The sequence below is a fragment of the Naegleria fowleri genome (genome assembly GCF_008403515.1).
Source record: "Naegleria fowleri strain ATCC 30894 chromosome Unknown tig16, whole genome shotgun sequence".
In the NCBI taxonomy this organism is placed as follows: domain Eukaryota; phylum Heterolobosea; class Eutetramitea; order Acrasida; family Naegleriidae; genus Naegleria; species Naegleria fowleri.
The window spans coordinates 498,421-526,320 of NW_025407948.1; the positions used below are offsets into that span (position 1 = coordinate 498,421).

At 36.9% G+C, this 27,900-nt stretch overlaps 16 protein-coding genes across 16 annotated transcripts; 11 read left to right on the forward strand and 5 right to left on the reverse strand.

The window, feature by feature from the left end:
- Positions 1-147: 147 nt before the first annotated feature.
- Positions 148-1,065, forward strand: FDP41_012863 (uncharacterized protein; the record flags this gene model as incomplete). The annotated part of the gene is made up of 2 exons (XM_044703429.1): positions 148-367; positions 458-1,065. The coding sequence occupies 2 exons, from the start codon at positions 148-150 to the stop codon at positions 1,063-1,065; spliced, it is 828 nt and encodes a 275-aa protein (XP_044565788.1).
- A 129-nt stretch (positions 1,066-1,194) lies between these two features.
- On the reverse strand, positions 1,195-2,368 carry FDP41_012864 (uncharacterized protein; the record flags this gene model as incomplete). Its single annotated transcript, XM_044703430.1, has 3 exons — positions 1,195-1,646; positions 1,772-1,890; positions 1,959-2,368. 3 exons carry the CDS (start codon positions 2,366-2,368, stop codon positions 1,195-1,197), a joined length of 981 nt encoding a protein of 326 aa, XP_044565789.1.
- Positions 2,369-2,734: 366 nt separating this feature from the next.
- On the forward strand, positions 2,735-3,538 carry FDP41_012865 (uncharacterized protein; the record flags this gene model as incomplete). The annotated part of the gene is made up of 1 exon (XM_044703431.1): positions 2,735-3,538. One exon carries the CDS (start codon positions 2,735-2,737, stop codon positions 3,536-3,538), a length of 804 nt encoding a protein of 267 aa, XP_044565790.1.
- Positions 3,539-3,711: 173 nt separating this feature from the next.
- FDP41_012866 (uncharacterized protein) lies at positions 3,712-4,230 on the reverse strand (the record flags this gene model as incomplete). Its single annotated transcript, XM_044703432.1, has 1 exon — positions 3,712-4,230. The coding sequence occupies one exon, from the start codon at positions 4,228-4,230 to the stop codon at positions 3,712-3,714; it is 519 nt and encodes a 172-aa protein (XP_044565791.1).
- A 188-nt stretch (positions 4,231-4,418) lies between these two features.
- Positions 4,419-5,685, forward strand: FDP41_012867 (uncharacterized protein; the record flags this gene model as incomplete). Its single annotated transcript, XM_044703433.1, has 3 exons — positions 4,419-4,471; positions 4,676-5,113; positions 5,211-5,685. 3 exons carry the CDS (start codon positions 4,419-4,421, stop codon positions 5,683-5,685), a joined length of 966 nt encoding a protein of 321 aa, XP_044565792.1.
- Positions 5,686-5,893: 208 nt separating this feature from the next.
- Positions 5,894-6,937, forward strand: FDP41_012868 (uncharacterized protein; the record flags this gene model as incomplete). Its single annotated transcript, XM_044703434.1, has 1 exon — positions 5,894-6,937. The coding sequence occupies one exon, from the start codon at positions 5,894-5,896 to the stop codon at positions 6,935-6,937; it is 1,044 nt and encodes a 347-aa protein (XP_044565793.1).
- Positions 6,938-7,344: 407 nt separating this feature from the next.
- FDP41_012869 (uncharacterized protein) lies at positions 7,345-8,429 on the forward strand (the record flags this gene model as incomplete). Its single annotated transcript, XM_044703435.1, has 3 exons — positions 7,345-7,726; positions 7,795-8,013; positions 8,080-8,429. 3 exons carry the CDS (start codon positions 7,345-7,347, stop codon positions 8,427-8,429), a joined length of 951 nt encoding a protein of 316 aa, XP_044565794.1.
- Positions 8,430-8,494: 65 nt separating this feature from the next.
- Positions 8,495-10,735, reverse strand: FDP41_012870 (uncharacterized protein; the record flags this gene model as incomplete). Its single annotated transcript, XM_044703437.1, has 1 exon — positions 8,495-10,735. The coding sequence occupies one exon, from the start codon at positions 10,733-10,735 to the stop codon at positions 8,495-8,497; it is 2,241 nt and encodes a 746-aa protein (XP_044565795.1).
- Positions 10,736-11,084: 349 nt separating this feature from the next.
- On the forward strand, positions 11,085-11,624 carry FDP41_012871 (uncharacterized protein; the record flags this gene model as incomplete). Its single annotated transcript, XM_044703438.1, has 1 exon — positions 11,085-11,624. One exon carries the CDS (start codon positions 11,085-11,087, stop codon positions 11,622-11,624), a length of 540 nt encoding a protein of 179 aa, XP_044565796.1.
- Positions 11,625-12,590: 966 nt separating this feature from the next.
- On the forward strand, positions 12,591-15,115 carry FDP41_012872 (uncharacterized protein; the record flags this gene model as incomplete). The annotated part of the gene is made up of 6 exons (XM_044703439.1): positions 12,591-12,743; positions 12,858-13,139; positions 13,208-14,265; positions 14,355-14,580; positions 14,625-14,715; positions 14,775-15,115. The coding sequence occupies 6 exons, from the start codon at positions 12,591-12,593 to the stop codon at positions 15,113-15,115; spliced, it is 2,151 nt and encodes a 716-aa protein (XP_044565797.1).
- A 543-nt stretch (positions 15,116-15,658) lies between these two features.
- Positions 15,659-17,749, forward strand: FDP41_012873 (uncharacterized protein; the record flags this gene model as incomplete). The annotated part of the gene is made up of 4 exons (XM_044703440.1): positions 15,659-16,367; positions 16,427-17,275; positions 17,318-17,687; positions 17,737-17,749. 4 exons carry the CDS (start codon positions 15,659-15,661, stop codon positions 17,747-17,749), a joined length of 1,941 nt encoding a protein of 646 aa, XP_044565798.1.
- Positions 17,750-17,906: 157 nt separating this feature from the next.
- Positions 17,907-18,587, forward strand: FDP41_012874 (uncharacterized protein; the record flags this gene model as incomplete). The annotated part of the gene is made up of 1 exon (XM_044703441.1): positions 17,907-18,587. The coding sequence occupies one exon, from the start codon at positions 17,907-17,909 to the stop codon at positions 18,585-18,587; it is 681 nt and encodes a 226-aa protein (XP_044565799.1).
- Positions 18,588-19,127: 540 nt separating this feature from the next.
- FDP41_012875 (uncharacterized protein) lies at positions 19,128-20,594 on the forward strand (the record flags this gene model as incomplete). The annotated part of the gene is made up of 1 exon (XM_044703442.1): positions 19,128-20,594. One exon carries the CDS (start codon positions 19,128-19,130, stop codon positions 20,592-20,594), a length of 1,467 nt encoding a protein of 488 aa, XP_044565800.1.
- A 60-nt stretch (positions 20,595-20,654) lies between these two features.
- Positions 20,655-22,067, reverse strand: FDP41_012876 (uncharacterized protein; the record flags this gene model as incomplete). The annotated part of the gene is made up of 1 exon (XM_044703443.1): positions 20,655-22,067. The coding sequence occupies one exon, from the start codon at positions 22,065-22,067 to the stop codon at positions 20,655-20,657; it is 1,413 nt and encodes a 470-aa protein (XP_044565801.1).
- A 65-nt stretch (positions 22,068-22,132) lies between these two features.
- On the reverse strand, positions 22,133-24,193 carry FDP41_012877 (uncharacterized protein; the record flags this gene model as incomplete). The annotated part of the gene is made up of 1 exon (XM_044703444.1): positions 22,133-24,193. The coding sequence occupies one exon, from the start codon at positions 24,191-24,193 to the stop codon at positions 22,133-22,135; it is 2,061 nt and encodes a 686-aa protein (XP_044565802.1).
- Positions 24,194-24,477: 284 nt separating this feature from the next.
- FDP41_012878 (uncharacterized protein) lies at positions 24,478-27,200 on the forward strand (the record flags this gene model as incomplete). Its single annotated transcript, XM_044703445.1, has 2 exons — positions 24,478-26,521; positions 26,602-27,200. 2 exons carry the CDS (start codon positions 24,478-24,480, stop codon positions 27,198-27,200), a joined length of 2,643 nt encoding a protein of 880 aa, XP_044565803.1.
- Positions 27,201-27,900: the final 700 nt, after the last annotated feature.

A 27,900-nucleotide genomic window follows, 5' to 3' on the forward strand; every position in this document is an offset into this window, starting at 1 on the left:
TAGGCTAATTCATTCCCTCGCTGAAACGGAATTGATCAAAGAAGAGAGAGAATGGCTCTTCATGATCATACCCAGACAAAACATCTTCACTCCCAAGACTCAACCAAATAAAAAACAGAAGTTACTCGTTGGAACAACAAACAGAAAATGATAAACTCTTTTAATCAACAACAACAACAACAACAACCACTCACGCAACTGAAAGGAGAAACCATCACGAAAAGCAACAGTCCGATCTGTGTGAGAGCCATGAAATATTCGCCCACATTGATCGTGGCAGATTCTTCGACCAGTAATATTACCTTGTATGATACGATGAATCGCTGTGTTCGGGAAACATTTACAGTAACTACGGGATGTGTCAAGGGTAAGTAAGGAGGAGAATCCAAATATCAATTCAACTTCTCATTTTCTTGTTGAATTCTTATGAATGGATGAAAATGTACTATTGATACAGGTGTTGGTGTGGATCCATCCAATGATAGTTTTTACATCACTACTGGAAAATTACTAGTGAAATATGATTCGGAAGGTGTGTATCTTGGAAAATATGGAAAGAATTTAGATTTGAAGAATCCTTATGGAGTTGCTGTGGATGATGCTGGAAATTGTTATATTGCTGATCTTGATGGGAAAATTGTGGTCATGTCCAATGAGGGACTGCTTGTGAGAACAATTGAGATGGAGAAGCCCTACGATATTTGTTTTGAGCCTGAATTCAAATATATGGTCGTTTCAGATCAAAAGAAAGATGTCATTAGGTTGATAACAAAGAATGGAGAGAAGGTGAAAAAAATTGGATGTAAGGGAAATGCAAAAGGACAATTCAATTCACCAAGTGGTGTTTTTGTGGATGGTTTTGGGCAAATATTTGTGGTAGACAGTTCCAATCACCGAATTCAAATGTTCGACAAGACTGGAAAGTTTTTGGCTGCCATAGGAACGAGAGGTAAAAATGATGATGAACTGGAATTTCCTAGATCTGTTTGTGTTGACTATTTGGGAGTGATGTATGCTGCAGACACATCAAACAACAGAGTCCAATCTTTCAAAAGCTCTGTATGATATTGCTAAATACTTAATTAGTGAAATTCAAATATTTTTTTTAAGCAGAGTTGTTTATTTACTCCAACAAGAATAGAGTTGTTTGCTTGTGTGATACAAAATTAAGGTCTTGGTCAATTGAGGCTGCTATTATTGCTCTAATTTAGAAAGAAAAGCCAAAAGTGACGTGTAACCTTCTCCAAGCTTTAGCTCTCTTCCAGGATTCTCCTTAGAGGAAATGGTTTTGTTTTCACTCTCTTGCTCTGGGGTGGTAACGCCACAAAAAGTACATAACTCCTTGAGCATGTTGGTCATGGCTGGTGTTGGGACAACCTCATCCTGTGCATTGTACTTTGAAGAGTTACGACATTGGGGATAAATCACTTGCTGAACAAAATCAATGACCAGTTCATCACCAGAATGGACCTTCACTTCGACTTTTGACCATTTCGTGTCATATTCTTCACGGTCTCTTCGGTTATCTGTGACCGTGCAATAGTATTTGCCTCTTTTGTTGGGTTCTTCAAATGAGAGGGCCATCACAGATTTAAGGAAATCATTGAGGTTGGAACGAATGGTTTTTAGAGGTGCCATTTTGTTTCCTGTTCATGCATGATACGCGTGTTTTTTCAACATGTGTGAAAGAGTTACCACAAATATATGAATAAAAAACATGAATTCACAAATTCTCTCAATCAGCATTTTGATTAAGATTGACACTACTCACCACCAATCATTCCGTCCCAATTATGGAGCGATCCCTTCTTAAGAGATGGCTTCTTGTTGGCCTCAAATGTTAAGTTCCATTTCAAAATAAATTGGTCGCTATTACCACCAGGAAACCGACTGCTTTGAAACAGCACAGATCACCAATTTGAATACTTTCAATTTGTCAAACACTCAAATTCACTTACTCCAAAGCTTTGAAGAAAATTTCAATGTTCAAACTCTGACGACCCTTTCTGTACGACTTTACAAAAGCACCATTCATCATGGTTTCTCCTGCCATCAAATACATGGAAATTCTTGGATCCACTCTCTTTGTTCGCATCACCTTCTCAAATTCATCATAATCCAACAATCGGGTCAAACAAGAAGAAAACATTCTCTGAACATGTCTACTTAGAAGAGGGAGTGTTCGGAATGAAGAGGCATCCAAGAATTGAATCAACATATAGAACTCGTCTTCGTTCAATTTTTCCAACCATGAAAGAGGCTGGTTCGGTTCTTCCTCTTCATCGTGATTGACTTTCTTGGTTTGTTTTTTGTTGTTGGACGTTGATGATGAACTCTTTTCAGACGTTTGTTTTCTCTTTGGGGCCATTTCGTGGGTGTTTCTTCTTTTTCTCAATAAGGTGGTGTGTGATGAAGAGAAGAGGCTTTTTTTGCAATAAATTTATTTCCACCAACACCTTGAATCGTTCCTTGATGTTCGAGTCATGTTTGCCCCTTTCAAGAGAGGATGAAGCCGATTGTTTTCCACAGTTTTGTTCTTCTTACCTTGCTGATTTTCCCATTATCAAGATGTTGTGCTTCATTTGATGATCAAAAATAGTAAAAAATGTTCAAACCAATGATGATGGTAGGCTCTCAGAGTCTTCCTCTCATCCGAACCATGACTCGGACGGGCAGGATTTTCAGCACTCTGCAAAATCATCATTCATCAGCAACAACATCATCAGCTTTGCATATGGGAGGGCTCACCAACAAAATTAATGTTGGCGTAATTTCCATGATGATTATGAACCATGAACAGATGAGAGGAATTAAAGCAAATCCGAATGCTGGCAAGAGTCAAAAGGGACAATCAGTAAAAACTCGCCAAAAGCCTAGTGTTACACATTTGGAGGAAATAGGAGAGCCCTACGTTCCTGAACTTTATAAAACTCAAAATCCTCCATCAGGAATGAAGGAATCAATGGCTACGATATGGTTTCAATTCAGAAAGTATTTGAGTAAGCTGAGATGCTTTTTCCGAATTTACAGAAGATTAGGAAAAGAATTCGGTGTGAGCGGAAATGCTAATTTCCAACAACAAGTCACTGAATTTTTCCACGAATACAAGAAGGCAATTGTTAGTAATGACCTTAGGAAATTGAACAAGGTTTGCACAACTCGAGTTTTGTCACAGCAAAAAAAGGACTCTAAGCACCATAGCGAAGAAAAACACCATATCGAAATTTCGGAACTCGAGAAACCCAAGGTCGTTCACTCATACATATTGGACTTACCTGGAAATAGAGAAATTGCACAAGTCGTTGTGAAAATGAAGGTTAATGAAAAGTTATACAGCAAGCAAGACCTTCCTGGTGGTAAACATCAATTGAATCTTGAAAATGATCAAGACAATACGTATTATGTGGTATTTGAAAAGCCTCTTGATGACTTCTCAAAACAATGGATGATTGCAGGATTTATCGATCCATCCTCCAAATATTTTGAGCCAACAGTGAAAGAGGTTATGTATGGAACAACGATGGGTAGTAATGAATAATGAAGATGTGCATTCTCACCAGGACGAAGAAATAATTTTGTTTAAATTAAAACCCTAAGGGTATTGCTTTTTTACAAGTACTTGATAGCAAAGAAATAAATTCCATTTTAAAATTGGGATGTTTTTGAATTCATGAGGTGACAATCCTGACATACTGTTTTCAAAGCAAAATATTATTGTTCAATGCCATACTTTTCCATTTCTTCAAGTCTTTTTTCACGGAGTTCTTTTGCTTTTTCTCTTTGGCTTGGACTCATGGCAACCAATGTAGCAGGATGAATAGAAAGGGTTGGTTGTAAGAAATGTTTATAGAAAGCCCACAAAGCAAGTGCCCAACCAACAAGATAAGCAGTACTCAAAAGAACATCTTTTGTTGATAGTGTGGGGTAGGTATCTTTATAGGCCCATTGTTTTTGTCCGGCACCATCTTCCCACCAAACATCATATGTATCATCAAATCCAGACGTGTTGATATTGTATTCTTGTGGGCCTTGATATGGTAATTCATATTCGGGTTGCTTTCTACTCAAATCAACGGTTGTACGTTTCACGTGTCCCGGAGTAGTTTCAAGAGGGGAACGATCGGAACTGCTTGAAACAAAACGTTTTTGAATAGTTGTTGTTAAAAGTGATGAAGGAGATGAAACTTTCTTTTGATGCAAGAGAGCGTGCAAGAGTCGTCTTTGATTCATTTTTTCTAAAAATTATTTACAAATTTTTTGTAAAACAACCATCTTGCTCGCATTCTTTTATCGTCCATTCATTCCCCATTGATTACTGAGCTCTATTGTGATTAATAATTTCTTTTGAAAGAAGATGATGATGCGGAGCTTGAGCGTCTTCTTTGAAATTCGGTGATCGAATTTTTGAACTGAAAAAAATGTCTGGCTTGCTTTCTGTCTTGCTTTCATACCTTTGGTATGGCTTTATGTGGTACGTAGCGATGATTACGAAATAGGCAACAAGGCTCATGATGAATCATATGAATATATATTGATATTGTTTGAACGAATGGATACAACTATATTTCGTGATGATATCATCAAATTCCGAACTCGCTCTATCTTGATGAAACCCTCCACTATTGTTGAACTCTATCATTTCCGTTAATATAAATGTTTTCACAACATTGGTTAGGGTTACTGGTGTTATTATGGCTGCCATGATCTTCTTCAAGGTCGTTTTTATCCTTTACTGCAAGTACTTCCCAAATATAAATCTCAAGAAGAGATACAAAACCGAATGGGCTTTGGTCACTGGTGGTTCTTCGGGAATCGGTGCTGCCTTGGTTGAAAAGTTATTGAAGGACCAACAAATGAACGTTGTTATTGTTGCATTAGAGGACAAGTTGTTGGCAGATTTCACTAAAAGAATGCAAGAAACTTACAAGGATAGAAAGGTTGTTGCTATTGGTGTTGACTTGAGCAACGATAACCCAGAGAATGGATACATGAAGACAATCATTGAAAAGACAAAGGATATTGATATTGGTTGCGTTTTCTGTAATGCTGGATTCTTTAGATTGGCAGGCTTCGATAAGGTCAGAATTGAAGATCACATGAAGCAAATTGAATGGTAAGTGAATATTCACAGTTGATTGGTGGCCAATCATGTGTTTTAATCCTAATCTGTGCTTTGAATTTCTAATTTTCTTTTAATTTGATTTGAACAGTAACACTCTTTCCTATGTCAAGATTACCCACCACTTCTTCTGCAAGTTCAAGCAACAAAAGGATAAGAAGCTCATTGCTATGACCTGTAGCTCAGTTTCCTACTTCCCAGCTCCATTCTCAGTCATGTATGGTGCCACTAAATCATTCTTGAACAGTTTTGCCAGCTCATTGGCCATTGAGGGTCTTGCTAACAATATTGATATTTTAGCTTTCAATCCTCAATACACTCGCTCTAATTTGTATGCCAATTCTCCAAAGCTCAGCGTTCTAGATTTCATGGCTTTGATTGGATCTGACTGTGACGATGTGGCTCAAGAAATGCTTAACAGTGTTGGCAAGGTTAATTACAGAGATCAAGGATTGTATTCCATCTTTATGAAAATTTTCGGTGGTATCGTTTTTGACATGAATTGGCTTTTCCCAATGATGGCTATGGGTGTTTCTATGGCTCCTGAATTCAAGAAATTGAACTAAGTAAATTATTAGATTTGAATGTCGCACTTGATTTTCGAGTTGTTAAAAGGTATGAAAAAAATGTCACCACACGGAATCGTTTCCAAACCAATCATTATTCCTGTTATTTCGAATATTGCCAACTTTTATCAATCGCTTCAGGAGGCTCTCTCATACGAAATTCTCAATTCAATGAAAATTCCCATTCAATTTCTCTCATGGCCCTCGAATGAATGTCCTTCCAAGTTGTTGTTATCTTCTGAATCTTCCACACCAAATTATCCAATCATCATCTCCGATTGCATACTTGATGACAGAAGAATTTTTCAAGACTCTCTATGAACAATTAAAAGATGAATCAAATGATCGACATGTGAAATGGATTATGTGTACCTTTGCAGGTGTTAATTTAATTTTTGACACTATTCGAAAATTGGAGTTTAGTGAACATTTATTGGAATTATTGGAAAAACGAAATGTAAAACTAACGAAAATTGGAAAATTCGGGTTATTGATGTATGAATATTTACTTCAGCACATGCTCAATGATTTACGCTTCTATGATAAGGTTTTAGAGCATCAAGCTCAAAAAGTGTGGATTGGAAAAACAGCATTTCTTCACAAAACATTAAATCAAACAAAAATTGGATTGATGGGTTTTGGAAATATTGGAAAATATGTTTCTCAACAATTGAAGCAATCATTTCCAAAAATTACCATTCACGTCTATCGAAATCAAAAATGTAACACAAAAACTGAACATTCTATGCAAGAAGAAGAAGGAGATGCTGACAGCCACATGGCAACAGTTGACAAATTCTTTTATGGTCCTGGAGAATTGAAAGATTTTCTCTCTTCCACGGATTTTGATTTCATCATTAGCATTTTGCCTTCGACACCACAAACTCGTAAATTACTCGATCATGAAATGTTACAACACTTAACCACACGATCTCACACTTGCTTTATTAATGTAGGAAGAGGAGATTTAATTTCAGAATGTAGTGTCCTTTCAGCCCTTGATCACAAGTACATTCGAAAGGCAATTTTAGATGTATTTGAGGTCGAACCCTTACCAAACACTAGTGTATTTTGGGAACGAAAGGATGTCATTGTGACACCTCATATTTCTGCTCTTTCCATTCCCAGTGTATTGGTCGAATCATTTTTCGAGAATTTTCTTCTCATCCATGTGCATCATAAGGATCATGATGCTGTAACTTTGGATTTTAACATGTTAAAGTATTGTTGTGATTGGAAAAAGGGATATTAAAGAAAACAAATGATTCCATAACCGGATATTACAGTGTTCCATCGAGTCCTCTATAGAGTACCTGAGCCTTTCAGCCAAGTTCGCAAATCTTCATCTGTGATGTTGATGGGGTACACAATGATCCTGTGGATGGAAGAAACTTTTTTTCAAAAAAAAATCAACAGTTACACTGTCGGAGTGGAAGAATTTTTTTTCTCGTCCGCTCATCGATCACTCTGTATCTCCGTTACGGGAATTGATCCCTATCATCGATAGTTTTCATCATCACCACAAAGATCATTGAACATTGTGTATATCTGCAATTATTGGTTCAGAGAGAAATAGCCTAATTCATTTTGAACAGAATTCCCGAAAGAGTATTTGCATTGATTTGAATTATTTTGAAATAGTAGAGATATCGTGTAAACATGATCCCGATTGATTTATTGGTGTTTAGACCTCCTAACCCACCATCATATTCTCCTCCCGAAAATTCAATAGAAAACCAGATCAATACGGATTTGAAATCTACATTTTACATTACACCATCGTTCCTGAATACCACAAAACCCTTCAAATACTTTCTCAACGACGGAAATGAGGAATCACAGAAATTAAGTGCGTTCTTTTGTGAATACCCAGGAGCTCGTGCCACAATATTATACTCGCACGGTAACGCAGAAGATATAGGCCAACTACGAAAATGGATGACCTATTTGAGCAAAATGCTGAAATGTAACACCATGACATATGATTACCAAGGATATGGTTGCTCGAATAATACACCAACAGAAAAGCATTTCTTCTCAGGTAAGCAGAATCGGCCGGGCTTTAGGAATATTTCTCACATTGAACTCTCATTTGTCATTAATTTTAAGACATTCGATTGACATTCAAGTTTTTAACGGACGTTTTAAACATACCTTCTGAAGAAATAATAATATATGGCCGATCTATTGGATCAGGTCCAACTACCGATTTACTGAAAGAATGTGTCGAAAATAACATTCAAATTAAGGGAGCAATATTTCAATCACCTTTGCTAAGCGCCGTGAAAACAAGATTTAATTTATTTACCGTTCCAGATTTCTTCATAAGTAAGTAGTTTATTGTAAATCTAATGTTGCTTGAAAACATTTACTTTTTCATCTTCATTTCAAAAGGTGACATGATGAAAAATGAAGAAAAGATGGCCTCAATTAATCATTTGAGTTTTTTGAAGAAAATACCTATTCTCATATTTCACGGAAAGAAGGATGTTGTGGTTCCGTACGACCACGGATTGACACTATTTCGAATCGCTGTAAACAAATTTCAGGCAAATGAGAAATCGTGTGCTCGTTTTATATCATTACCAGATGCAGGTCACAATAATTGTGAAAATCTCTATTTAGAAGATATGATCTATGAAATCAAGAAATTTATTTTACATCGAAATGAGGAAGTGTTATCGTCAGAAGGAGCATATTTTGAAAAGAAATCAATCATGATTCAAGATGATTCAACGAAATGAGTTTCAAATTGATCATAAAACCAAGTAAGGTTATTATGATAAAGATAGCAAAAAAATATCATTATTTATTTTTGGTCGTTTGTGGCAGCTGGCGTTGTTATATTTTCGAGAGCATTATCAATGGCAATGCTTTCTGCTTCTTCTGTAGAAGTTCGCGAACAACCTTTTGCGAGCTCAATTATTTGATTGTCGGATGAAACTTGAATGGTGCAGGTAAATAATTTCAAACCATCAATGTCGACCGTGTTTGGAGAATAGGTGGGTGATACTTTGTACATCAATTGAACACGATGTTGAAGATCACTCTTCTTTGGTACTTGGACGTTGTAAGGAGAAATGTTACACTCTTCAAAAGCAGCAATGACTGTTCTCTTGAAAAACTTATCAACACTTATATCATGCCTTGAAAGAAAATGAATCGATGCCAAGTCAGTACTGTTTTCCAGCTCTTCCAAATGCTGTTGTGACAAAAACTCCTTTTCTAAATCATATTTAAAAAGTCGATAATTATTGTCAATATACATTGCTCCGAGAATACCAAGAAATACTTCGTAGGCTACTTCAGTGGGATCCTCAATGGGGGCTCGTCTAATACTCAATCGATCGAATCTGAACTTGTGAAAGATTTTTTGGAAAACCTCATCGTTTTTACCGATCATTCTGTGTGTGACGAGGGTCAAAGTTTTTGGCTGAGCTTCTGTGAATCTCTTATAAACAAATTCTACCACAAGGAATTTCAACAAGGCTGCTCCCAACATTTTCATTTGTTCGCTGTTGTAAAGATGACTCACAGGTAATTGTGTGTGTTTTTTCATGCCTCGTTTTCGCATGAAATCTAAAACCTTCTGCTCTGGACAGCCAGAAAGCTCAATAAATGTTTCATTGAACGAGTGATGAATAAGTGCTTCTTGCAAAAGGTCAATGTTTTTAAAGGTATGCCCAACCACGTCCTGTGCCTCTTGTAAAATGCTCATGTCAATCAGATTCGAGTAGTCCTTGTCACGAGTCCACATTTTTCCATTTTCACACACATCAGGAATCCAAGAATCAAATTTTCTAAAAATTTTGGTATTTTCAAAGCCTGGAGGAACAATTGTTTGTTCTGCTAATTGCATTGCTTTCTCCAATCCTTTGGAGAGAAAGTATCCACCAATGATGGCTTCGAAAACATCTGAAGGCGACTTCTTTGAGTGGTTTTCAGAGCTATTTAACATGAACGGTGGAATGGAAAGCTTTTCAGTGGCTATTCGACCAATATTTTGGTTTCCAATAATCACCATGTTCGCAAATACCCAATCACCTTTTTTTGTGGTATTCGTTCGAAAATTTCTAACTATATAAGTGATTGAGGCAAGATTAACCACTGCATCTCCCATAAATTCAAGTCTTTCGTGACTGTTTCTCTTCATGGTGTTGGCATGACAATAAGATGGAAGAGTGAAAGCCATTCGCAATAGCACAGGATCTTCTGAAAATGAAATATTGAGAGCACTTTCAATGTTCTTTTGTAGTTGGTCATAATGGTCTAATTGATTCTCTAATTTTTCAAGAACCTTCTCTTGGGCAGCAAGTTGAGATTGTAAACTCACATGTGGTTGATTTGTGACAATTTCTCGGACTGCATCGAGTTTGAAAATTACCTTAAACAGCGATCCTTGTAAGGAGGGCATGAAATGATCTTTCGGTGAGGTTCTTGAAAGAAATGGATAAAGCATTAAATCATTTCTCTTTAAATTTGTTGAGAGCTGACCATCGCTGATGAGTAACTTCAAGTAATTTCTAATTTCTTGCAATTCACACCATGTGCTGTCATCCATCATAAACACTCCTAATTTGTTAAGCTTACACGACACATGAAACGATCCATAAGATGCCACAATAAATTCTGGAATTTTTCTCGACAACATTTGATTTGGAATGGGCTTTTCACATGTAAAATGAAAGACGAATAACTTTTCGAGTGCATACATTTCATCATGACGATCCAAGAGTAGAATCTTCTCTTCGGATTTACATTGAAGAAATCCATTGGATTGTTTGGAATATTCCAACCATCCGTGACTTTTCTTTTGAAAGACATAATCCTTGATCGTTTCATTGTTGTTGGCATGTGACTGTTGTACGGTTGTGAATTTACTCTCTCTAAATACAAACTCATAGACCGTGACAAAGGAATAGGAGGACAATGATGTGCAAGAGGATAATAAGATGCCATGATTCATCATCATCATCATGGATGATTGTAATGACTCGTTTCGTGGAACATTCCAATCATGACTCGTTTGGTCGGATGATGATTCCATCATTTTCTGCTGCTGATCTTGATCGGATCGTGAGGGATCTGTCCCATTGTTGAAAAGAGAGTTGTAGTAGTTATTCATGGAGGAGGAGAAGAATGAATGGTGGGATCGTGAAGGCTTGTGAGCGTGATCAATTCATGAATTTTTTAATATTGTTGATGTTTTTCGCTCAAGACACGAGGAAGGCTTGTGGGCAAAACCAATTTTTTTTGATTTGAGAATTCCCATCGTGCATGAGAGATTACAATAAATGATTTGTTTGGTTGGGTGCAATTCCTGTGTTTTTAAAGGGCTTTAGCGAGAGTGATTTTTACAACAAGGCATTAAATATCTTCCTAAAAAACGAATCAAAAAAATGTCTGAACCCAATATGGCACACCATCACCACCACCACCACCACCACCACGAAGAGGCTTCTCTTGTTTCGGAACTTGTTTCATCATCAACTCCACAACCATTTGTGGATGATATTGATGATGTCTTTGATAAAATCATTCATTTGGAACAAAACTTTTATGAGAACGGAAAAGAATTAGGAATGCAGCATGCTGCGCTTGTCGGAAAAGAAGAAGGTTTTAATTTCGGAGTTGCCTATGGAAGAAAAGTGGGAAAGGAGATTGGAGAAGTAATTGGATTGTGTATTTTCTTGAAAAATTATTTAAAGAATGATCATGAAGAACGAGTGATATCGGCTACAAAAGAGAAAATTATTTCCACAATTTTACAAATTGAGAATATGGTGAAGGACTTCCCGTGGGATAATCCTGCTACTAATTCTCTGAATTTAGAAGAATTTGTTGAAACTTTGAGAAATAAGAAGAAACTTTTAGAAATTAGGTCTAAACAAATTCTTGGAAAGGTGAATAATGTACAAAAACAAGATTATTCATTCTAATCATCTTCGACACCGGTTTGCATCAGCGGCACATCGTTAGGCGCATTGTAGTCAGTATATGGAGCATTACTTTCACCAGGCTCCTTTGTCAACAAATGGTATTCATAATCAATTGAACCAATTTTGACAAGTTTCTTCAAAGTTGATACTTGATAGGCAGAACAGGTCAGGAAAGGAATACAACAAAAGAATATTGCCAAAGTTGATAAAACAATGCTAATGATATAGGCATACTTTTTGACACTGTCATCATGTGTTTCTTGTGGAGTATTAATTTTTGGGTTTACATGAAGAGATCCGATTGTGAGGCCTGTTGGTGATTGTGGCAAATTGTCACATAATACTATTCTGTTACTCTTTGATACATACCAATTCTGTAGAATATCGTCAATCCCAAAGGTCACAAACCAAATTATTATGAATTTCATTGATTGTGTATTTGACAATACATTGTTCATGACGATTCAAATTATTTTCATCCACATATAATGTTGATTCAAGAATCCATATATGGATCGGAGTGTGATGATTTCCATTGATTTTCAATAAATTCAATCCATGTATACAAATCACAATCAACCACGAAGGAATATTTGAATATTCAACGATCGTTACATGATGATCCGCATGATAGTCGTTTTCAATAATAATTATAACAAAATAAAACAAATATAATATATACAAATATATAGACATTCATAAATTATTAATATATAATGATTGAGATCCTCATCGTACCAATAGCACTACTACCAACCTCAACACAGCCATCAAAATACTCAACGACACAAACACCACCCAAGCAACCGACAAGTGATATCTCCGCTTTACATTGGCCAACATGACACTACTCATCAATGCCAAAATTCCAGCAATCACCAACAAAAATCCAATGACATAATCCAATGCGATCGCTGGTATTGAAAAACTTCCTTCTAAAATGGTTGCAAAATAACCCGTACGAGTATGGGTGATGAGAAGAGAACTTGCAAAAACAATACAAGAAATTCCGAATATAATCATAATTATTCCACCAAACAAGCTCAAATTTCTCGAGAAGTGGACGCGTTGGGAGAGTTGAGCGGTGGATTGAGACGATTTCATTTTTTGGTGTTGATGGTGAGTCTATGTGTTGTTTCTTGAAATGTAATGATTGGTGACAGAAGAAGATTGAAGCTAGAGAGGTCAGTGACTACATTGCACAAGATTATTCTCTGACTTTCTGTGTTCAAGAATGAATCTCCAATTGATGATTTAGTGGATATTTTTCCTTTAGCATTTGTCCATAGGACCATCGGAGAGAAGATTTTGAATAACAGATATTTGTGGAATGATGATATCACCCTTGATCTCTCTGCCTTTACAAATTCCGATCGATTGTTTAAGTATTTAAACAGAATGAATCATAGCTTGTCTGATGAGAATTTATTTACCTATGCTGAACGAGAGAAATTGAAGATAACCATTGACTTTTTAGAAGCACTTGGATTAGCGGAGCACATTAAAAAGCTCAAAGTGAGTTGATGATGAAAGATGTATTCGGGAATTCAACGAATGGCTCTTGGATCGAGGTCTGTATGAAGACTTTCCCTTCAGTTACCAATTTAGTGTATTGCAGTAGCTTCAATAAGGGAAATAGATATGAACCTTTAAATATTTCGAACCAATCTGCTTGGAAAAATCTAGAACACGTCAGCGTGTATTTTGATAGTGATGCATTAATGTCATTTATCAAAACTCACAACACCATTTCTTCATTTTCATTTTCTCCCAAATTTTCAGATTCGAATTTTCTTAAAACACTCACAACAGATTTATCTCTTCTGAGAAACATACAAACAATTGATATTGACTTTAAATTCGATCTTGATCAAATTGAAAAGTCTCCTCTTTTACCTAAGTTTCAGTCTCTAATTGTTGATCCAGTGAAAGAATTGAAGGAAACGTTTATTGAAACAACTTTTACTCATTTGACAAAACTTGCTTTAGAAAATACACAAACTGGTTCACTAACTCTGAAAAATTTGACCTTTCCAAACCTGAAAGAACTAAATATTTCATATCCATCTAGCACAATGAACACAGTGCACGTTGAAAATCTGATCATTCCTAATTTAGAGAAAATAACTTTGCAATGTATATGCATGAATACAAGTGGGAAGAATCATTTTCCAAGCTTGAAGTCTCTCAATTTTTTCCATTGCAAATATGACAGCTCATTTTGGATCGATATACAGCGATCTCTTACAACTATTATCCTTTATGACATTGAATCTGGCGTCATTTCATCAAGTAATAGGCAAGTGATGATTGATGGACATCCATCTGTTGAAGTAGTTTTTTGCGGTAGCTTGGAGGACGTTTCAATTTTCGATTGTCCATCTCTGAAAAAAGTTTATATTGAAAGATGTAAGACTTGTACCCTTTGTAACAAACACTTTCACACTGTCTCAATCCCTAGGTGTGAGGAAAATGGACAAATTTTTATTGAGTGTGATTATTGTGGAAAATTAATTTTGCCAAAAGAAGCTGAGCTTGTCACAATTGATGTGAAAACAATTTCAGTTCTTAATTGCTACTATTCCTCTGACCTTTCACGCTTCATACCAAAAAATAGTCACAATATGACACTCGATTGGCTGTATATCTATTGTCAAGGTAAACACCCAGAGCAATTGCAGGCCATTTCTCTTCTTTCAAAAAGATTAATCATTTGAAATGCACTATTAGCGCAGAGCATACATATATCATTGAAAAACAGCAAGTGAAACCTACAGAAATCGACTCAAAGCCTTCCAAGTTATTACATTTGGCTACCAAAATCGTCACTCATTCACAAGAATTCGAATTAGGCTACACATTGAAAAAATATCAGAATTTACAATCTTTAACTTCACCCTCTCAATTGAACTTTTATAACCATAGCTACACCAGCTATTCATTGACTCACCTCGAGGTGAGTGCCTTAAAATTCTGCAAGTTGTCTTTCCCAATTTAAAGGCCCTCATTTTGACCAGTTCCAAAGAGATTGATATTAACATGGATCGATTTTCAAGTTCACTAGAAGAGTTATCAATAACCTCATCTACAGGTAAGAGTAATACAATTATATATGTATGATTGTTTCATACTCTCTATACTGCTGCATAGACGTGAAGATCATTGGACAAACTACAATGACCCATCTCAAGTTCTTTTACTTGGAGAATGTGAAAAACCTTCATATTTACATCAGACTATCAGCCCCTAAACTGAGAGAAGTGATTGTGCATTCGATTAGGAGCTTCGATTCCAATAATAATAGACGAGAACCCACTCTCCAGATCATCCATGCACCCAAACTTTTGTTCAATTATGTATCATTTGGATGTTCCTCTCAAAATACAACAACAACAACTCCTCCCGACTCCAACCTTCCACCAAACACAGCAATGGATGCACCTTACAATTATCGTTGCAGTGTTCTTCGATTTCCATTCGCACATATATAGTCTGTCCCTAAATTGTATGGATATCTAAGGAATTTCTGTATCCCTCTTGTCAACACAAGAATGAAGAATCTATAAGAAGCAAATTCAGAGATTATTTCAAAGCTCATCATCAATAGGAGATTAGGAAATCGATGGACATCAATGAGACACCATCTCTGCACTCCGAGACACATCGTAGTTATACTTGGAGATTATTATTATGAGAGATAATGACAGAGATAGAATTGAGTGGTAAGAAATTTGATGATCACCGTCATTCACTCTCAATCAACCAAAGACATCACGAGTCATCGATGATTGTAGATGCATATTCAATGAATCAATTTTCAACTCCTAATTCCTGCGGGACCTATTATTATGCGGGACAGTATCAAACAAAAAGCAACCGTTATTGAGAGGGAAGAACTTTACAGTTTTTTTATTTTCAGCGAGATTTTGAACAACAACAACGGCGGAACAGCAACACGACCAGTTCGCGAAAAGCAAAATATCTTCCAATATACCATCCATTATTCAAAACAACATTTCCCTTCTTGATATCAAATGGGCGCGATCGTTAGCAAACCACCACACCACCAACAGGATTCCAAGAGCTCTTCATCAAAGGCTTCCACTCATCATAATGATTCAAGGGCTATCTCCAAGATTACCGACAAGGGGTTGTTTTCGAATAGTAATAATAATAATTCGAGAACTCCCTCTTCGACTGGAAACGACCATGCAAAGTCATCAACTAAGCAATCATCGCTCACCGTAGACACAACACATAATTCCTCTCAAAAACAACATATTCCTCTTTCATCAAGTGTTTCACCAATTACCTCATCTTCCGATTTATCATTCGGTGCCAATAACCAAGCTCAACAGGCAGCAACATCCAATGTAGACTTCAATGAATATGAGGATAAAGAATATGAAATGGTTGAGGAATACGATGATGGAGAAAATGTCGAACCGGCCTTCCAAATGGATGAACATATTGCTGCATGTATGTGCCCAGTGATTGTAGTGGATACAAAGACCAACATCCACTCCATGAACAGTTTTGGTGAAGAGTTGTTTGGAAAGACAGCTAGTGATCTGGACGGAAAGAATGTTTGTGTTCTACTGAGTGAAAATAGTGCAGGAGAGTTACAGAAGCGAATTAGAGATTATTTGCAACTCCGAACAAAGTCCTTACTTGCGGAGAAGATCATTTATGACATTAAGGAACCAAAAACACCAATTCGAAAGATTGGCATTAGAATTACTGGTAAGTTACTTGAAAGGAGTTGAATTTCCAATCATTCCGATTTATTTTGACCACTTCAGAAATGATCAAAAGTGGAGTTCCTTATTTCATTTGCTATCTGCAACCAGAAGGATTGCAGAAAGGCAGTAACTTTGAAGACATTCTTAAGAATCAAAATACAACTGTGCAAGAAGTTGATTCAGATGATGACGGAGAAGGAAGTGTTGCCAGCTTAGACAAAAAAAGTAGACCTGGAGAAGACAACCCAGCGGAGGACGGCAATGAAGGTGGAGAGGTACAACAACAGTCATTTCAATTTCACAGCGCTGTGACACAGCTTTCAACCATACCTATTGTTGCGATTGATTGTTTATCAATTGTTCAGACGTGGAATCCAGCCGCCGAGCATGTTTTTGGTATTAAGGCGAGCGAAATTCTTGGAAGCTCGCTAACAATCATTATGCCTGAAGAAATTGCTATAAACCACAACAGCTATGTCGAGAGATATGTAAGAACAGGTATTAAGAGAGTAGTTGACAAAATAAGAGTAGTCAATGGAAAGCGGAAAACTGGTGAAATTTTCCCTGTTGAGCTAAAAATCACTGAAATTAAGGACGATAAGGATCAACGAGTATTTCTAGGATTTGCGAGAGACATGACAGCCGTCATAACTAAAACGGAACAATACAAACACTTGGCAGAACAAATTTTCCCTGCATCCATAGCAACACGAGTGGTTAACGGTGATTTAATTCATGATTTCCATGACAATGTGACGATCATGTTTAGCGATATTGAAAACTTTAACCAGCTATCGCTTGAGATTTCTCCCAAAAATTTGATCAGCTTTTTAGATTCCATCTTTGAAAAATTTGATCAAATTATTCAAAAGTACTCTCTTGAGAAAATCAAAACTATTGGAGATAACTGTAAGTATTATCCTTAAATATTGGTATTATAACACATAGAAGACATGTTGGCAAGTGGCCTTCCTGAGAAGAATGACAAGTTTGCCGAAAACGCCGTTCGTGGGGCATTTGAAATGGCAAAAATCGTTGCAGAAATGAACGCAACCTCTAAATTTAAGGTCAACATTAGAGTTGGTTTAAGTACTGGTGAGGTTGTTGCTGGTATTGTTGGTAAAAAGAAGCCGGCTTATGATGTTTGGGGAGCGACTGTTAACTTTGCAAGCAGAATGCAATCGACCAGTTATACTAATCACATTCAGATTTGCACAAAGACTTATCAACTTCTGCCAATAGATTTGGCCCATCTATTTGTGCCAAGAAGCGATGTAAAGGTAAAAGGAATCGGTAGTTGCGACACGTTTATTTCTGAGAAGTAAGTTTTTCATCAATTGTATAACATGTTGATATGAACAGCCTCATAGACCTGTTGTGTAAATTTAAGTAATAAGCCAAAGCCCGAAAAGATTTATCGATTAAGGATGTGACACAAATAAGTGCAAGCATACCTGAATGTGCTGACATTTTAATAACTATTAAACAAAGGTTGCACGCATGGAAATATCCATCCCCATTTCAATAATTTTAATAAAAAATGTCTCAACAACCCAATCTCCACCTTGCACACACAATGACGATAGAAACTTCAAATAATAGTGGCAGCACCAAAATGTCCAACACCACGGAACATAATAACAATATCAATAACACCAACAATACTCCAACACCTATTGAACCGTCACTTGACTCTGTCATTATTCCATCAACTTTTACTTCATCATCAGCTCCTCCAAATCCGATTGGAAGAGATGAAATTCTCATTCCTCCCATCAACTTTTGCATGGTTATGCCCGGCGTCTATCGATCCGGCTATCCAAACAAAAAGAACTTTCCCTTCCTGAAGAAGATTGGACTCAAATCCATTTGTTATCTATGTCCCGAGCAATACGCACACAATAATATGGAATTTTGTAGAAAGAACGGTATTCGTATCTTTCAATTCGGAATCGAAGGAAACAAAGAGCCTTTTGTTCATATACCAGAAGAAGCAATCCGAAAAGCCATCAAGGAACTGCTCAATCCAAAGAATCATCCCATCCTCATCCATTGCAACAAGGGAAAGCACAGAACTGGAGTACTCGTTGGTTGTTTGAGAAAAACACAAAACTGGTCCTTGACGAGCATTTTCGATGAATACCGAAGATTTGCTGGTAGCAAGGTGAGAATGTTGGATCAACAATTTATTGAATTGTACAGCAATGTGAGTCAAATTTAAAAAGTTCCATCACAACAGGACATAATCCAACCAAATTTGAGACCATCCTATCCTTCTCTGAGAGAAAAAGCCTTGTGGATTCTTGTTCACAAGTGATGATGATGAGTACAATGTTGTTGTTGTTCATGTGGGTGGGTGTCTGTCTGTATGGCCATTCAAAGATTCAGAAAGGCTTGTTTTGCAAACACGCACTCGATCAGCATACAAAAAAAATAAATCGAGAATACAAGAAAGCGAATTTATCATCATACTACCCAAACAGCACCACACGGCCGTTGTTGTTGATAACATTCGCTCAGCTGATTATTATCAAGTATCATCCTATTAAATCCAATCATCATCAACCTTGTTGTTCGCCATTGCACAACAGAGAGACCTACGTAAAATAACGTTATTGATTATTGGATCATAGACAAATCATCATAATAATTTTCCGTCTATACACTCAATACTTCTGTCAAGAGAAATTGAGTGTATTGAATAACGCTACACATATCCGTCATTGCAATTACATCTAGGAACTTGGAGGAAAACAACATCATGATGAATCCTCAACTGACTAACCAAACAGGTTTGAATTTAGCATCATCATCGGCTGCTGATTCCACTTCTGATAACAACAACATTCATGAACAAACATCACATTCCGGTAAAACTAATGATGAAGGAACTATACCGATCGATGTTGCATCCAACAGCACTGATATTGATGGTGCAAATTCACAACCATGGATGAACATACCTCAACAATTTCTTGGTGGTGGGTACAACCTTCCACCTAACATGACACCACAACAATATTATTATATGACGCTGTGGTTAATGCAACAACAACAACAAAATGGAAACAAAACCGATAATAATGATCCACAAAAGAAGAACGATCAGCTTCTTGGTTCGTCATCGGGCTCCAGTAACGAACAAGATAAATCATCAAGTGATCCATCCAATGTATTTCCTGTAATGTATCCACCATATTTTCCATTTGGCACTAACAATGGCTCTTCACAAATCCCTTCTCTCAACGTGGTAACAACTCCAACAGAAGATAATTCAATTGCAACGCCTGAAACTACAACACAAGAAAAGAAAACTAAAAGAAGAGGAAAGAACACTTCCTCGTCTACGACTACAGCAAAATCAACCAAAAAACGAAAAAACGCGTCTAAAGAGCCATCTAGTTCATCTGCCACTGTAGAAGAAAATGCTAACCCTACAACAGCACCTGATACGCCAAAGAAAAAGAAGAAAAAAGAAGCTGCGTCAAGTAGCACATCTGGAAGAGGAGCTCGTGGACTTCGTCACTTCAGTATGAAGGTCTGTGAACTTGTTCAAAGAAAAAAAACAACAACAATTAATGACGTTGCTGATGAGCTAGTACAAGCAGAACTGCAGGGAGATGATAGTAAATCTGACGATAAGAATATTAGACGACGTGTGTACGATGCTTTGAACGTATTGATGGCCCTCAATATTATTTCTAAGGATAAAAAAGAGATTAAGTGGAAAGGGTTGCCTGTAGATTCTCAAAAAGAATGTGAAGCACTGAATCAAATCAAATTACAACGTATGGAAATAATAGCAAAGAAAACACAGCAATTACAAGAACTTGAAAAGCAACACCGATCACTCTCTAATTTATGCCAACGAAACTCAAGCTCGAATTATTTGGAATCAAAGAGGATTGAATTACCTTTTATTATTGTCCACACATCAAAGTCCACACAAATAGAATGTGAAATGGATGAAAACAGATCCGAGGTGTTTTTCAATTTCGACAAGCCATTTGAAATCCACGACGATAACGAGATTTTATATCGACTAGGTTTAGACCAGTCTTCGAATTCAATGATGACTGAGTCAGGAGCTGCAACAGCATCTTCATCGGCAGCTGCTGATGATGACTTTTTTTCAGAGCCTCAAGCATCTAATAATAATACATCCCCTTCCAAATCTCTCCCTACTTCATCCAACACAACAGACAACAAAGAAATGGATACTCAATAATTTGATTTATTCTTTTTTCTAATAAACAGATCTTTCAACCTGTATTTTCAAGTTGAAAATTTATTGTACACCTTTCAAAATTTGCCTGATTTGCATTAGAGCTTGCTCTTGTTCTAGGAATTTTGAATGCTTGGCTTGCTCTTGCAGGAGTGATGATTCTTTGGACCTTATCTCTTGCTCTAATCGATCAATAATATTTCTTTGCAGCTCCAACTTTTGCATCAAATCTTTGCTTAAACGCTTTTCTTCCTCATAGGTTGACATTACTGAAGGAGAATTTATCTCTTTTCGATTTTCTTCATCGTCAGTAAAACTAAATCTTTTAAAAACGTTATTTTCGTTCCTAATAAAGAAGGAACAATTAATAGACTCTTCATCTGAAAACAACAGCCAATCATTCAGATATTCAGTAAAGCCAATTCCTGTCACGAGTAAAAAGCTCGCACCATGGAGAATTCCACTTGTTGTTTGAGTTGAAGGGTCGAAAATAACATGAATGACGTCTTCCATTTCATGTTCTACAATAGAAAAAATCGCAATCGAAAACCCTTTTTGCTGTAAGATGGTAAGTACGTTTTTCTTTCTTTTCATTTGAATTTTTTCAATGACCAAACTTGTCTTCTCAATTTCTTTTGTCTCTAAATTTATGGAATAACATTCTGTCAACGCTTGTTTAAATCTTTCATTTAGCTGAAGAAGACCATCAACATTTAAATATCCTTGTTGAGGATCTTGAAGAGATCCAATTTTTAAGACTTCATCTATCACTGAAGATGAGATTTTCTTTAAAGACATAACATCGATCACTTTGTGAAGTAATTGAATTCCCATTTCTAAGCATATCGATAAAGCTGAAGTTTTCATGCCATATGTCAAATAATCTTTCTCTGAAGAAATAATAATACATCGATCAATGAACTTGGCATTTCTGTTCATTGCAGAAAATTCAAGTCTTTTGAATGATATTGGTGTTCGCTTCGAAAGAGGTTCTTCTTTCTTTTTAAGCGGAGAAACGAAATTCTTGTTATCATAAAACGCTTGGCTTGAATAAGGTGGGATGGAAGTTGAAGGAGACTGGGAATTTGCTGTTGAAACTGTTCGAGTGCTGCTTGGTGTGCTTGCTCTGAAATTGCTACCAGAGCTTTGGAATGACGGTGTTGAGGTTAAGCTTTTCGAAGAGTATTTTTCCTTTGGTGACGATAAATAATGTTGATAGGGTGGAGTTTTAGTTATGGACGATCGCACAGGAGAAGACACTGAGGCTGACGAATAATTTTGAGAAAATGATTGGGAAGACCTAATATTCGATGATGCATCTCCAGAGCTCATTGGTGATGCTCTAGAATAATGAGTCGAATTGTTCTTTTCCATCGGATTTGAATCCTTCGAATATTTGGTGATATCAAATTCACCTCTGCTCATCGAAAGATAAGAAGGAGGATTACCCATTCGTGTCATGTTTCGTTCATTCATTTTTTCTGTTGTTTTTTTGTAAATAATTTGGAGGGAACAGTAATCAAGTGCTCAATCGATCCTTTTTACTCAGATGCTTCTTTCTTTGGTTCTCCAAGATCAATTTCACTCTCTTCAGTAAAACTTTCACTGTCCTTATTTTCTTGTTTTGGTTCTTCTTGTGGCAAGCTTTGCTCCTGCACTTTAGGTTTGTTTTCTTTTGACTCTTGTAATTTGGTGGACTCATTGGTCTGCTCTGTGGGCTTCTCTTCTTCTGCTTGTTCGTGACTTTCTAGATTGGTAGTGACCTGATTGTGGTGATGTTGGTTAGGGTCATCTTTAGATTTTTCTTCGTTGTGGTCTTGCTTTTCTTGATTTTCTGCCTGTTTTTCACCATTATGGGGATCTTCTTTCTTTTCTGGAGAAGCGTTTGCATGATTTGGATCCTCCTTATTTTCTTCCTTTTTCTCGTCCTCAACAAGCTTGTTTTGGGATCCAGATTTAGAGGCTGCCATGGCAGATCTAGGAGACACATCTGAGGCTCTTTTTCCAAATAGTTTTACAATTGTCTTGACTTTTGTTTGAACTCTGGTCTTTGTTTCTGCTGTTTTTTGAGCCGCTTGTGTTCTTTTTTCTGCTTCTTCTTGAATTTTTTTCTTTGCTTCAGGAAACCTTGAAAGCACATTGTCGAAATCTTCTTTGTGCAAAATAAACACTTCACAAATTTCTTTGGTTCTAACAGAGGCCATGCGTTTTGAATTAAGGATTAATGCAACTTCCCCAAAAAATGATCCAGACGATAAAGAAGCCCAAATTTGACCCTGTGGACCAACAATTTCGACACTTCCCTTTCCGAGGAAAAACATCTCTCTTCCAACTTCTCCAAACTGCATGACATAATAGTTCTCCAATATAATAGTATGCTCAAGGTAAAGACAAATTTCTTGAATAAATAATTCTTCCATGTCTTTCATAAAAGGCACTTTCTTGACCAAGTCTTTGTGCAGATACTGAGATACTTTTCGTTTTGTCTCTAACTCCAAATCTTCCAAAATATCATCATCTGATTTGAGCTCTCTGTTGGCCCTTTGGATGATTCCCAAAAAATTTCTTGAATCAGATATTAATTTTGTATTAACTTTTCTGAACTTTAAGTAGCCAGTAATGTCATCAAGTTTTCTATTAAACTTTGAACTCTTTTGGTTCATCTGGTTCACTAGATTGGACACGACTCCGACTACGGAGGCAATAAACATGACACCAAAAACAGCATTCATAATGGAGTAAAGGGCTCCCAATTCATCTTGAGGTACGTCAGTTCCGAACCCGACAAGGAACAAAGTCGCAAAATACATGCTTCCAATGTATTGTCTTATTCTTGTTAAAAAGTTGTATGAACCAAGCTCTCCAGAGAGATTCATAAATATTAAATATTTAAGGTTGTCAGTGGCATCCGTTTGGATAAGAATATTACCATATTCGTGGTATTGATTAAGGTTTAAAAAGTATAAACAAGAGAACCAATGAATGATAATCGTCAAGTAGATAACAGACTTGACAATTCGCAAATAAATAGGATTCACTCTACTCTTTTGTTCCACTGTCTTGTAGTAATCACCAAATCTCAATGTCAAAATCGGAATTATTCGAAACAATCTGAAGTACGGATAGTTCAGTAAAAACCAGTCGTAAAGAGTACAGTAAGAAAGAATGTCAATTAGTAATAGTTTCCAATAAGAGAGAAGCCTTCCAATTCTTGATTTCTCTGGGTCGGCTCCAACCATTTTAACCTCAAGTAGGTGAGCAAAAATGTTCAAAATACCCAATAGATCCATCAGTATATTTACAATTAAAAAGCCAAAGTGAATATACTCCTCAAAACATGCTAAATAGGTAGCTACCACGGCATTATAAAGAATAACAAAGGACATGACAAAATCCATCACTATCCTTGGCGTACTCTCGGGATAAATATAAAAAGAAATCACTTTTTCTTTTACTTGTTTCCATAGCGAAGGTTGTTCCTTCTGTATTTCTGGATCATCAACTACCTTGATGGCAATTTGACTTGCACCAGCCTGTTCCATCGACGATGCCAATCCTACTCGGTTTCGGAGTCGTATGGAACTATTGAGCAATCGTTTCATTTTAATTTTTTCTTTTGAATTTGTAAAGTGTTCGGGCGGGAAACTTCAAGCAGGGTTCTAACTGCAACCACAGACAGACAACACCAACCCATCCACGCACTTCATTCCATTTTCTCAACAACGTTCCTCTTTATGTTCCTCTGAATACTCCACATGATGGAATTGCGTTTGGATTCAGTTTCACTCCTTGCGCTCGTATAAGAACTTATGAAATTTTCCAACAAACCATTTCGCTGAGAATTGCGCAGAGAATCCAAAAATATTCTCATCAGCAAGCAAAAATAATGAACAACAAACACATTCAGGCCGCAAGTCACTACAATTTTCACTATGGAGAGACAACAACCGACTTGCCTGCTGGCGATTTCTCATTGGGATTATTTGATGATTTTTTATCGTCGTTGTCTGACTCTCCTTTACATACGGTCGTAACGTCTGAAGAAATTTCGGTTACAAATACGTCCGGCATGCCTTCGAATCATCATCATCATCACGTGGATTTATTGGCAGACCCAGCCGGTGCGGCCAGCATGCTGTTGGCTGAAAATCAGTTACTACCATCATCGATAACGGCACCCATACATGATCAAGGAGCAACACAGAATGTATCGAATTTGATTGTAACTCGTGTTTCTCTTGCTACAAATAATCAGAAATATCCATCAGGAATAATTCAAGATAATGTTTACATGTTTTTCGGGTCTCATGGTGCCTCTGATACCTATAAATTAGAAGTACAAGTCACGCCATTTGTTGATCAACTTATACAGTCGAAACAAACAAAACTCAATGTTCAAGTGAAGAGAGAAACAAGCGGTGAAATTTTGAAAAAAGCTAAATGGACACTTAGTTCAGAGAATAGAAAAGAAGAATGTGTATATGTTGTTTCAAACAACAATTTTCCCAAGACACGACGTGGAAAAGGTACCAACGAAGCATGTCTCTTCTGTTTTGAACTCGAAAATTGTCCACAAATTCCAGAGCAACAATTCTCAGCATTTCGATTCCAATTTTTCTCCAAACTACCAGTCTCAGCATCTTCAGAGTCCTATACGATACCTTCCTCAGCAACACAATCTATTTCTCAAGCCACCCCTCATCATTCCAATAATAACCATGGCAACCCTGCTGCTAACTTTTCATCATCAAATCTTGCTTCCATCCCTTCATCATCTACTTCTTCAATGATGTCTCCTCCTTCTCTTCTTATTCAGAACAAGAACAATGTGAGTCCAACCGACCATCAATCTTCATCCCTGTTACTGCAGCCAACAGCTAGCAATTCTCACTTGAGCCATTCTGCTCAACAACCTCTCAAGCTCAACACACCAAGCTCAAGTAGACCTGTACATGAAGGAGACTATCAATCTTCAGGAAAGAAGAGAAAGAAAATTGAAATTTTCGAGCCTAAGTTGCACTCTGTCAATCCAATGTATGGAACGGTTGGCACAACTGTTGTACTATTAGGTCAATTCAACGTATTGAGTGAAAAATCTGTCAAAGTATTGTTTGACTCAGTTGTGGTTGACCATCCTCATTCTATAACTCCAAACTGTATTGTGTGTATGGCTCCAGATCATGAAGAAGGAAACTCTTACGTACACGTTGTTGAAGAGTTTGAGGATTTCCAAATGAGAACAGAACCTAAAATCTTTAGGTACATCTCAGAGGGCTTCCAGCAGGGTATTAATCAACTTGTTTTCAACAGTGGACCCTATCTCTCTCCTTCTTCATATTCTCCAGGAAACACAGCTCACACAGACTCGTCTTCATCGTCTTCATACAGTTCTGGACAGACTTACTTTTATGACAGTCTCAGACAAAACAGTCTTCATAGGGCTGCATTCGATGGTGACATTAGGTCTGTGGTTTCTCTTTTAGAAGATCCTTGCTGTGATCCTCTCGAGCTCGACAACTTTAAACGAAACGCTTTCCACCTGGCATGTGCTAAAGGTCATTTAGCAATCGTTCAAGCTTTGTGGAATCATGTTGTAGATCTTCTCTATGATGATCAAGATGAAGATGTTTTGGCCTCAACGTTACTTTATCAAAAAGATAGCTTCGGTATGACAGCTTTAGATCTTGCCACTAAGTTATTGAACTTTTCTGAACATCCTGTTATTTTCTTCCTCAAAGACAAAATGGTGAGCTATAGAGATTTATTGAAAAGACCAAGCTTTGGGGATTTAGTGTCCGTTGAAAAGGAAATTCAGGAAAAGAAGATGAATCAACTCTTAGAATTTTTCCCTACTCTTTCTGAAGATGTTGTACTAGAAACTCTTGAACGATGCGATTGGAATGAGACGGACGCAGCTGCTGTGATTCTTTGTGAACAATTTGAGAACAATATTTATTCGAAATCCTCGATGTCATCCAAAGAGGTGTTTATGGTCATTGAAAAACAAAAGGCTGTCAACCAGATTATACATTCATGAGCGTTTCTCCATTTTCATCTGGCTTGGGATTACTAGCAAACAGATTGTTTAATCGATTCAAATTCTTTAATCCAGAAGAATACTTTAGCGATTTTGAAAACGAAATCAAACGAAAATGTTCGCGAAAGATTCACAAGATTGAAAACTGTGTTCAGCCAGAGCTTCAACTTCGATTCAGTCAATATATTAACCAAGAAGAGAATCCATTAATTTTCATGACTTTCCATGGTACGAGTGAGCATAATATTAACAGTATAAAGAAGCATGGATTGTTGGTGCCTGGTAAGGGAAATGATATTAGGCCTGTCAATGGAAGTGAATATGGACTTGGTATTTATTTATCGTTTTCTGGAACAGCATCCATCGAATACTGCTATGGTGGATCTAAGATGTTTGTTTGTGCTGTTTGTGTCAGAGACAAGATTGTCATTAGTGAAGATGGATCTGTTTTAGTTGTCTTTGACGAGAGATGCGTCTTACCATGTTGGCTGATTACTTTTGAAAATCGTGCCGAGAACGTCTACTCTCCTGTGAATTTGAATGTAAACAATAACCTCTTGAAACAAATATAATTGTATTAAGGATATAATTTCGAATCAATTTTTATCTTTATCTCTCGGTCTCTCCAATTGAGGTCGAGCTTACAAAGTCCTTATCGCCACAAATCAAACTCGGCCAATTTCGGAAAATTTCCTCCTTTTTACCGTCCAAACGTCCTTGCAGTTCCCAACCGTCACTCAACACAAAACAAAATTCCTCACAATCACCAAAGAGAGTCTGATCTCACAAAATTATCGAGCCTTCTTAGCAACAACGCTGCCATCATCATGAACAGCCCCTCTGGTAAAGGAAGCCATCCAAGCTCACACCACTACCGAATGGAATACAACCCATGTCTGGGCCTTGATGAACGAGTATTTGAAGAAACACGCCCAAGAACAAACAGCAATGCCAATCATAATGCCGCACATAACAGCTTTTTAAAGAACTTGCTGTGGAAGGTGAATCAATGGTAGTCTAGAAAATCTCGTTGCGCACTAGATTGATGTATAATTTTATTAGTATTATTATTATTTGATTTTAATTCGTTCGTTGAATATAGATCAACGATCGTGTTCCTTCTGTGTTTTATTCTCCTCCTTGCAACTGTACCGATGTTTTGGTCAAACGGTTGTACTTTTTACTTTGTCGGATACACACCAGTAGAGGAGAGCCGCTGTTGAACCGCTTCTTCTCTCGTTTGTTATTTTATCTTGATCAGAAGACCACCAC